We start from the raw sequence: 9866 nt of genomic DNA, 5'->3' as shown, positions 1-9866 counted from the left end.
AAATCTGTGGCAGATTTTTTAAAAAATTTACTTTTTTAAAAACTGATTTGTTTGTGTCCATTCCATCCCCACAATGTACCTTCAGAACTATGGCACGTCATGGGAGCTGAGAACCTGCCGAATGAACAGTTGTTAATTTCCCCCAAGCCCTTAAAGGCATCCTGTCCATAGTGTGTACCCCATAGGTTGGGCTCAGGGGCACCAGACCTATGCCCGCCCCCCCCACTGCCCCCAGGTTCCCAAGAAACAGTCAGGGAGCCAGACAGCAGGGTTTATTGAGATGCACACCCAGTGCCTGAGGCCAGCTCTCTCCAGCTTCCTGTGGGGAGGAGGCCTCTGGCTTCTCCCAGACCTTCACATTCCGGGCAATCAATGTACTGCTCTTATTCTCAACTAACAGTGAGGCACAGATGCTCTACAGCCAAGAAACAGGACAAGAAAGGTGGCCTAGGTTTCCGTCACCTGATTCTCTGTGGGGCCAAGCTTGCAGAGGTGGGGGCAGTGCCGTGACCAAGTCCCTCCACCCCAGGCTGACCGAGGAGGAAGAGTCCAGTCCCCCTGCCCCAGAGGGCCTGGCACCTGCTCCTGACAAAGCAGGGAATAATATTAAATAAAAATAATTTATACAAAATGGCTCATACAAAAAGCTGCGGATGGAGGGAAGAGACGCCTCTGAGAGATTGAGATGACTGGAAGGGACAGGAATGGGGAAGGACTGCCACTTCTCCTGGTCCCTAAAGCAGAGCCCTCCAGCCGCCCAAGGACTGGAGGGAGCTCTGGCGGGCAGGGGAGGGGCAGAGCAGGGCTGGGGGCCCTCAGGGGGCCAGGCTGGTGAGAAGGTTGGTGAATTGCAGGGCCTGCCCTGCCAGCTGTGTCACACACTGTGCCATCTCTTGGGCTGCAGAACCAGATGGGTAGCCCAGAGCGGCCCCCTTGACAGCGAGCACAGTAGCCTGCAACGCCTGGCCCAGCGCTGTACCCGCAGCCCCAACCTGTGCTCGGAGGGGGGCGGAGGTTGCCAGCCGGCCCAGGGTGTCCCCAACAAACACCAGGCGGTGAGCAGCCACCACCACCTGCTTGCCATGGGGCACAAAGAGGCGTGGGGGCTGGTGGGCCCTGCTGCTGGACATCAGGGCTGCCACGGCTGCCTGCAATGCTGAGTAGTGGTTCTGGCACTGCCCTGCATAGAAGTGCAGGAGCTGTAGGTCTCCGGCGGGCAGAACCAGGTGCTCCCCTGGGGACAGGACCTCCTAAGGGCAAGAGGAGTGGTCAGTGGGATCGCTCTGTGTCACTTCTGCTCTCTCTTCCTCTCTCCTCCACTCTGTTGGTTCCCCAGCCCCGCCTTTCTTCCTAGTACAATCCCTTTAGCTCTTACCTCTGCCATCAGAAAATTTAGATGCTCATAACGAGCAGCAGGAAAGTGCTCAGAGTTGATGCCAGACAAATCTGGATTCAAACAACCTCAAACAAGTCTCTGAACGTCTTTATTTCCTTATCGCTAAACTGGGGAATCTAGTTCTGCACTGTCCAAAATAAACATAATGTGAACACACATGTAATTTTAACATTTATAGTAGCCACATTAAGAAAAGTAAAAAGAAACTTTGTTTTTAAACTCCCAATATACAAAAATGTTAATTTCAACATAGCTTCAATATATAAATTGTTGAGATTTTTTTTTCATACTAAGTCGGCAAAATCTGGTGTGCATTTTGTATCACACACACTTCCATTCAGACTAGCCACAGACAAGCAATCAATAACCATATGTGACTGTTACAGGGGTGGGCAAACTTTTTGACTCGAGGGCCACAATGGGTTCTTAAACTGGACCGGAGGGCCGGAACAAAAGCATGGATGGAGTGTTTGTGTGAACTAATATAAATTCAAAGTAAACATCATTACATAAAAGGGTACGGTCTTTTTTTTTTTTTTAGTTTTATTCATTTCAAACGGGCCGTAGTTTGCCCACGGCTGGACTAGTGGCTACCATATTAGATAGTGCAGGTCTAGTATCTGCCCCCTAAGGCTGCAGGGAAGATAACTCCATACAGTATATAGAAAGGGCTCAGAACAGAGGATTGCGCACTGTATGCCCTGTATGAGTACCTGCTATGGCTATGATTAGTGTTGACTCATGTGATGTGCTTAGTACAGGGTCTGGCACTTGGTAAATACTTGATAAATGGTAGCCATTGTGATTAAGACTAAGGAGACCACCTCACTTTCCTAAGGCCCAGAGAGATTAGCCACTTCAGAGCCCCTGGCGTCTTAATGGTGGAGCTGGGATTAGGAGCCAGGTCTCTTAGGAACCCAGGAATTCAGCTGAAGGAGCCTCAGAAATCACCTGGCCCAGCTCTGACCCACAGCCCAGAAACTTGCTGCTCTCAACTGCTTGGTTTTCTGATTCCTCTCCAACATTCTTTCCCCGCTTTCTGAATTCCTGAAATCCTTTTCTAAGTTCCAGCTCCTTCCTCTTGAATTTTAACTCGTCTTCTCCAATTGCTCGGAGTCAATGAGCTTTTATCCCTATCCTATTCTAGTTCCCTTGATGGTTCAGTTAAGAACATTCCTCCTCCTATGTTCCTGCCCCCCTTCCCCAGCATCACCCGCACAGGATTACCTGCTGCTCCGGTGGCCCCCTCTCCAGCACCTCAGGATCCCCGGGGAAGGCTTTATCCAGGGGCCTAGATCCCTGAGCTTTATCCATACCCTGCAGGAAGGGTCAGGGTCTCAGTGCAGGGGTGGAGGAACAGGGCAGGGTGGCCTCCTTGGCCCTCTCCACTTCCCCTTCCTTCTGGAGGTCTCTGCTGCCATCAGAGGTTGCAGTCCTGGACTCCAGGTCTGAGACAGCTCTGGTGGCAAGTCAGAGGGCTCAGGGGCCCTAGGATGGGTTTAGGGGAGGAACATAGCACTGGTACAAGTGGTGTGGCCAAGTACTAGGGTCCCAGGCCAGAGGGTGCAGGGCCAGTAGAGGGGAAGGAGGGAAGGGAGGAAGGGAGGGTCTGCAGGTGGGCCCCAGGCCTCCTCCCTCCTCCCTGTGGTTCTCCAGGGGGCACTTTGGGAGGGGCTGGCTGGAGGTGAGCTCACCTTCAGGTGGACGTAGTCGTACTCCTCGGCCACCGGGATGCCCTCATACTCATTGTGGTGTCCTGCTGAACTGTCCTCTGCCTCTTGGCCCTCTGAATCCCCCTCGACCTTAGGGCCCCCATAGCCAGGCAGGTGGGGTGGAGGTGGGGGCAGAGGCCGGTCCTGGATGCTGCCCTTTCTGCCTGGAGCAGGAGAAGGAGCCGGGGAAGGACTGGGGGCCTCAGGGACAGGCAGGGCGGGCAGAGGGCGGCGGGACAGGCTCTCTGCAGAGGGCAATCGGGGCCTGTGTGAGGGTGGAGGGCTTCTGGCTAGAAGCAGGGCCAGGGTGTCCGGGTCATTGGAGGCTGAGGCTCCTGGGGGCTCTCGAGGTGCCTCTGGCCCCAGCAGGGGCACGTCGTAGATGCCCTCCTCAGTGCCGCCTTCCCCATCTGCTAGCAGCTCCTCAGGCGCTTCATACAGATTGAGCAGGGCGGATGCCCGTTTCAGGTTGGAGGGGGCAGCATAGAGGGGGGGCCCTGGTTCTCGGCCCTCCTCCCACTCCACATCTGGCTCCAGCTCTGACGGTGACTTCGGGGCCAGAGGCACATCATAGGGAGCTTCGTCCTCTCCAGGGGGTTGTGGGGTGACCCGGGCCAGAGGGCGGGAAAAGGAGGCAGGGGAGTCATAGGGGTCACTGGAGGGAACTCGGAGGGCAGAGGAGGGCACGTCGTAGACCTGGAGAGGGAGCAGCTAGTTACCATCAGGTTCAGCACTGGACTCCCGCCAGAGCTGTGTCGGTTCCCTGCCCAGCGCACATACAGACCTCTGGTCCTCACCTCCAAGACACCTCCAGGGGCAGCCAGTTGGGTCCCGGTGCCTCTGGGGACCTTGTAGATGGGGTCAGGGGAGGGCAGGCAGAGTCCAGTTGGAGATCCTGAGGTCAGGCAGGGCCGAGCTGGGGGTGGCACCACATACACCTGGGGAACCAAGACATGTGGGTCAGGAAGAGGGTGGGGACCAGGGAATCAGATAACATGTTCCTTGAAGGAGCATAGACACCTTCCGGCCCCCTCCCCGTCCCAAGGGCAAGGAGAACCCAGAAAGGGTTGGCAGACAGGCTTCCTACAGCAGAGCCCCTTAGGGCTCTCCCCGCCCAGCCTCACTGTAGGCACCCGCAGAAGGGAAAGGGGTGTCCTGGCTTGGGGTTGGGAGGGCTCTAGCTCTCACCTCCTGGTCTTCATTGCTGTGCTCTGGGGCTGGATATGGTGAGCCAGGCTCGGCTGGGGGCACCTGGGAGAGGCTGGGCTTGGGTGCCGGGCCTTCAGGAAGGAGCTTCACTCTGTTGGCGGGCACAATGCCCTGCTGGCCATGCAGGGAGCAGAGGCACCAGCCGTCCAGCCCACCAGCACCCTCCCTCTGCAGTACCCGTAGAACGTCCCCTCGGCGGAAGGACAGCTCCTGGGGGGACTCAGCGGTGTTGTCGTAGAGTGCCCGGGCCAGCTGGGCCTGGTGGGAGTGGGAAGAGGGGTCTTCACAAACATATTAGGTCATGGTACCTCCTGCTCAAACACTTTAGAGCTCATTTCCCTCAAGCTAAAAATCTGACCTCCTGGCTCAGCTCTTCCAGGTGGCCCTGCCTCGTCTCCCACTTCATTCCCTGCACTCTTCCTTTCTTTCTATTCCTGAACTAGACAGCGTGTTCCTACCTCAGGGCCTTTGCACTTGCTGTTTCTTTTACCCAGAAGGCTCTTGCCCTGACTGGCCCCTTTTCACCCTTCAGTTCTGCTTAAATGTCACCTTCTCAGAGATCTTTTCTTCACTCTTCTTCCACCCCATTCTGTGTCTGTCTCCATCCATGGCTTCCTTCATAATACTTTATACTATTTGCCTATTTTTATCATTGATTTCTACCCATACAGTGTAAGCCCTGTGCAAAGGACTATTATATTCCTAGCCTCTGCAAACGGGCCTGACCTGGTATCAGTCCTCAATAAATATATGCTAAATGAATTTCTTTCAAAGCCTCGTGTAGACAAGGAAGTTCTGCTAAGGTCTCCCGTAGAATTTCCTTTACCTTCCGTTTCCCAGTCAGCATCCCCCACAAGCCAAAGGTTAGATGAAGCAACTGCAGAGAGCCCTTACCTGAGAGGGGCTGGGAGAGGCCCAGCCCAGACAGTACCTAGGCACAATAAGGAAGAAAACAGAAACCCAAGCAACTGTTTTGTTCTCAATCTGAGCAAATAAGGTTCAGAAGAGGATGAGGTTACCATGGAGAAAAGTACGTAGCTGTGTGTGTGTGTGTGTGTGTGTGTGTGTGTGTGTGTGTAGGGGGGCTGATGCACCAACCAAGAGCAAGCATTTATCAGTCTGTTTTCAGTCCTGTCTGGTAGGGACATCTAAGCTTTTTCCTTGGAGAGCCACAAGCTCAGGTAGAAGTCACAGATACCAAGTGCAAATTATGTATCCAGACACTGTGCAAGTCTTTGCACTAATCATCTCATCTCATTCCATCCTCACAGCAACCTTAGCGGGAGGAGCCATCATTATCCCCATTTGGAAAGAAAACCGGAAGAGAGAGGTTAGTACTTTACCCAACAACATACAGCTGATGCAGCTGGTGGGGCATGATTTGAACCCCAGGCTGCTTGATTCCAGAGCCTGCACTCTCTCTCTCTCTCTCTTTTTTTTTAAATATGATTTTATTGATTTCAGAGAGAGGAAGGGAGAGGGAGAAATAGAAACATCAATGATGCCCTAGCCAGTTTGGCTCAGTGGATAGAGGGTCAGCATGCCCCCTATTGGGAACTGGGGATCAAGTGCACAACCCGGCAGGTGCCCTGACTGGGAATCGAACTGTGACCTCCTGGTTCATGGGTTGATGCTCAACCACTGAGCCACATTGACCAAGCCAGAGTCTACACTCTCAATCACTCTTCTACTGCCTCTGCACAATCACAAACATTAAGGATCTACTTTTGCCCTGGCTGATGTGGCTCAGTTGGTTAGGCATTGTCCTCATGCACTGAGAGGTTGCCAGTTCAATTCCTGGTCAGAGCACATGCCTGGATCGGCCTGGTAGGAGGCAGCTGATCAATGCTCCTCTCTCACATTAATGTTCCTCTTTCTCTCTTCCTCTCTCTAAAAACAAATAATCCTAATAAAGAGGGAATATGCTAATTGACCCTCACACCGTCATTGCAAAATGGCGGCGCCCACAGCCAATAAGGAGGGAATATGCTAACTGACTGCCCCACCCTCAAAGATGGCAGCACCCACAGCCACAAGATGGCTGGCAGGGGAGGGCAGTTGGGGGTGATCAGGCCAGCAGGGGAGCAGTTAAGCGTCGATCAGGCTGGCAGGGGAGTGGTTAGGGGGTGATCAGGCTGGCAGGCAGAAGCAGTTAGGGGCAATCAGGCAGGCAGGCAGGCGAGCAGTTGGGAGCCAGCAGTCCCGGATTGTGAGAGGGATGTCCCAGATTGGAGAGGGTGCAGGCTGGGCTGAGGGACACCCCCCCTCCAGTGCACAAATTTTGTGCACCGGGCCTCTAGTCCTATATAATAAAAGGCTAATATGCAAATAGACTGAACGGTGAAACAACCGCAACAACCAGTCACTATGATGTGCACTGACCACCAGGGGGTGTGCGCGGAACACAGTGGGATGGAGGAGCAGGTGAGCGGGGGTGCCAGATCAAGGGGTGCCGGTTGTTGCCATTGGGGCGAGCCTCTCGTGGTTACTGAAAATTCTTTGCTCCTATGCACCATGGTCCCACCCAGCGCTTGCACCTGCTGCTGGCTCCAGCCCCACTTGCACCCGCTTCTGGCGCCCCAAACACCCCTCAGGGCTTCTCCACTTCCCCTGCTCCTGAGGGGAAATTGGGGCTGGCAGCTGCCTCTCACACCTGCTGCTGGTAACGGCCCCAATCACACCCACTGCCAGAGCCGCCACTCGCACTCACTGCCAGCCCTGGCCCTGCCGCTCGCACCCACAGCCGGTGCTGCCGCTTGCACCCGCTGCTTGTGCCCAGCACCGGTCCTGAGCAGGTATGAGCAGCGGCTGCCAGCCCTGATTGCCCCTGAGGGCTTCTCCACCTCCCCCTGCTCCTGAGGGGCAATTGGGACAGCAGCTGCTGCTTGCACCCACTGACGGCACAGGCCCCAATTGCTCAGTGGCTGCAGCAGGGCAGCGGGAGCTGGGCTGCTGGCAGACAGGGGACTGGGGCTCGGCGGGAGGGGCCAGGGCGGCAGCGCGGAGGATGGGCCGAGACCCGCCCCTGTGCCTACTGCAGCCTCGCAGACCACAGTTCCTTTCAAGGTGCAAGAATTCGTGCACTGGGCCCCTAGTATATATTTAAAAGGGATCTACTTTTTTCTTCTTATATTAGTAACAGTGGTTAAGTCAAGAAAGTCCATGACTCAAGTATGATTCAAGCATATTATACACAATTTCCCTTTGCTAGCCACCTCATAGGGCTCTCTGAGTCCACAATGTCCTTTGGTAGAATCAAGCTCAAACCACTCACAGTATTGAAACATATTCCGCTTCAGTTATGTTTGCTAGGTGACTGCCCCTGCTGGCAGCTTCCCAAGCAGTGGTGGCTTACACAGTGATGGTGGAGAGCATGTAGTTAGGCATTATTGAGCAAGTAATCCCCATGGGCTAACTCAGTAACAAGTCTCAAGCTGAAGGTCTCTGGCAGGCTGTATTTGGCCACCAGGCCCTGGGGAGGAGGATGCCCTGCTCAGCCAACATGAGTGCATGTTTCCCTTGGCTAGTGTCCCCTTCGGATGGAGAGGTTGTCCAGCCCTTCACGGCTGGATGATGTCAACAACAAACTGACTTCTTTTGCCTGATTCCAAACTCATCAAACCATTTTCTGATTGTACTGGCTTCTGAAGGATATTGTCCCACAGAAAGAAAACATGCTAACCAGATGACACAAATTCCTGGTTAGCATGGCACTTTCCTTTCTAACTGTAAATTACAAATTAGTATTTTGGATCCAGCCTAACTGGGTTTAAGAGCACAGTTTGGACGGAGGCAGACAGTACTGGGTTTGAGTCTTGGCTCTTTCACTTTCTAACTGGGTGACTTTGGGCAGGTTGCTAAACCTTTCTGAACCTGTTTCTTCTGTAGAACTCCATATCCATATCTGAATATCCATTTGGATAATAATAGTAATAGCTTCACAGGGCTGTTGTGAAGACTGGATGAGATAATGTCTCAAGCAATTAGGGCAAAGCTTAGAGCCAGTAAATCCTCAATAAATATTAGCTGTTACTAGGATCCTGTGAGTTTCATTAGCATAAATATCCCCACCCCCACCTCTGGTAAAAAGGGAAATCTACCTCCTGGGACTACAGAGCTGATCATCTGGCTTCTGAGCCAGCATCTTTATGTCAGAGTACACCCACCATTTTCAGGATCTCCCCCTTTCCCAGCTCTGAAAACTATGATGGTTTTTCCCACCATCATACAGATGGAGGAACTAAAAGGAGCTTGGTCTGAGGAGGAGTGAAAATTGAACTCTTCCTACAGGAATATGGGAGGTTGTGGGGAGGCATACTTCTCTTTCCAGCCTCCTTTCCAGAGTACCCATTCAGAGGGGGCCAGAAAGCAGATGGCAGCCTCCCTTATCACTGAGAATCCTAGAACCTAGGGAAGGGTGGTTAAGAGAACAGAGTTGTTTAGAATTCAGATGGCGAGGAGTGCAAGACAGCAAGTAGAGGTGGGGCTGTGGAGAGCGCCTCCCAGTGTTGTTTGAATTCTGTCCAATCGGGCCAAACCTCTGGGCGGTGCAATTGCAAGCACCCAGGCCAGAGTCGCTGATAGACTGATTGATGATGGGTGTGGTCACTCCTGCTCTACCCGCCTCCTCAGGGACTAAGCTGACTTGTGAGAGAGGGGCTGCCTTAATGGGGGGTGGCAGTGGGCCACACGCTCTCTGGGATGCCTCCTCCCACTGTCCCATCACGCCAGCCAGCTGTCTCCTCGCTTTGTACCCAGAAAGTGGCCAGAGGCTGGCTGACATCACCTCCCCACTCCGTCTATTTTCTCTTTCTCCCTGCCTGATCTCTCTGCCTTTGCTTCATTTCCTCCCTTTCCTTCATCCCTCCTCTAGAGAAGGGCCTCCTCGGGCCCTCCAGCCTCTCCCATTTTTCTGAGCCACCTCCATTCTTCCAGCCCCCTCCCAACCTTTCACTGGCCTCCCAATCACAAGCCCCTGCCAGCACCACCGGCCATCTGTTCCCGCCAATAAATGAGCACATAGGACTCGGGCTAGACTTGCCCCCTCCCCTCTTTGCAGGACAGCCTCTAGAAAGAAAAAGAGAAGAAGGGGAGGGGGTGGGGAAAAGGGGGACTCCAGACACAGAGGGATGAGGAGAGAACACGAAACAAAAGTGGAGGGACACAGCCTCCTGGAGAAGAAAGGGACCAAGAAGAGAGACAAAGAGAAGGCAGAAATAAAAGGGACAGAGTGCAGGGCAGCTGTGAAGGTCTCTACCCAGCCGCCTCCTCTCCCGTGTGGACTCACCGACGTGGCTATGGCCATGGCCGTGGCCTCCAGCGTGGCCTGCTCCAGGCCAGGCTCAGTTTCGCTGACTTCAGCAGCGGCTGCCCCGCACCATGGAGGCGGCCCCCAGCTTTGGCGCCTGAGTCGTGGCCTCCGCAGAGGTTGGAGGAGGAGAAAGAGAAAACCCACAAACTCCCCAAATGGGAGGCAGCTGGGCCAGGCAGGAGGAGGAGCAGCGGGGCGGGCTGGGGCGTCGCTGCGGGACCTTATCCAAAGGCGCGCG

General features: G+C 54.1%; 1 protein-coding gene across 2 annotated transcripts; it reads right to left on the bottom strand.

The window, feature by feature from the left end:
* Positions 1 to 257: 257 nt before the first annotated feature.
* On the bottom strand, positions 258 to 9860 carry EFS (embryonal Fyn-associated substrate). Of its 2 annotated transcripts, XM_005882221.2 has the most exons (6): positions 9605 to 9860; positions 4297 to 4575; positions 3906 to 4046; positions 3091 to 3804; positions 2624 to 2713; positions 258 to 1250 (listed from the first exon to the last, which is right to left on the bottom strand). In XM_005882221.2, the coding sequence occupies exons 1-6, from the start codon at positions 9620 to 9622 to the stop codon at positions 816 to 818; spliced, it is 1677 nt and encodes a 558-aa protein (XP_005882283.1). In that variant the 5' UTR covers positions 9623 to 9860; the 3' UTR covers positions 258 to 815. The 2 variants fall into 2 exon arrangements, with proteins under 2 accessions (XP_005882283.1, XP_014385447.1); XM_014529961.1 differs by lacking the exon at positions 2624 to 2713.
* Between the last annotated feature and the right edge of the window lie 6 nt (positions 9861 to 9866).

This window comes from Myotis brandtii, unplaced genomic scaffold (genome assembly GCF_000412655.1).
Source record: "Myotis brandtii unplaced genomic scaffold, ASM41265v1 scaffold70, whole genome shotgun sequence".
Classification (NCBI taxonomy): Eukaryota; Metazoa; Chordata; class Mammalia; order Chiroptera; family Vespertilionidae; genus Myotis; species Myotis brandtii.
The sequence above is the reverse complement of the archived record's forward strand: the minus strand, read 5'-3'. Positions and strand labels throughout refer to the sequence as shown.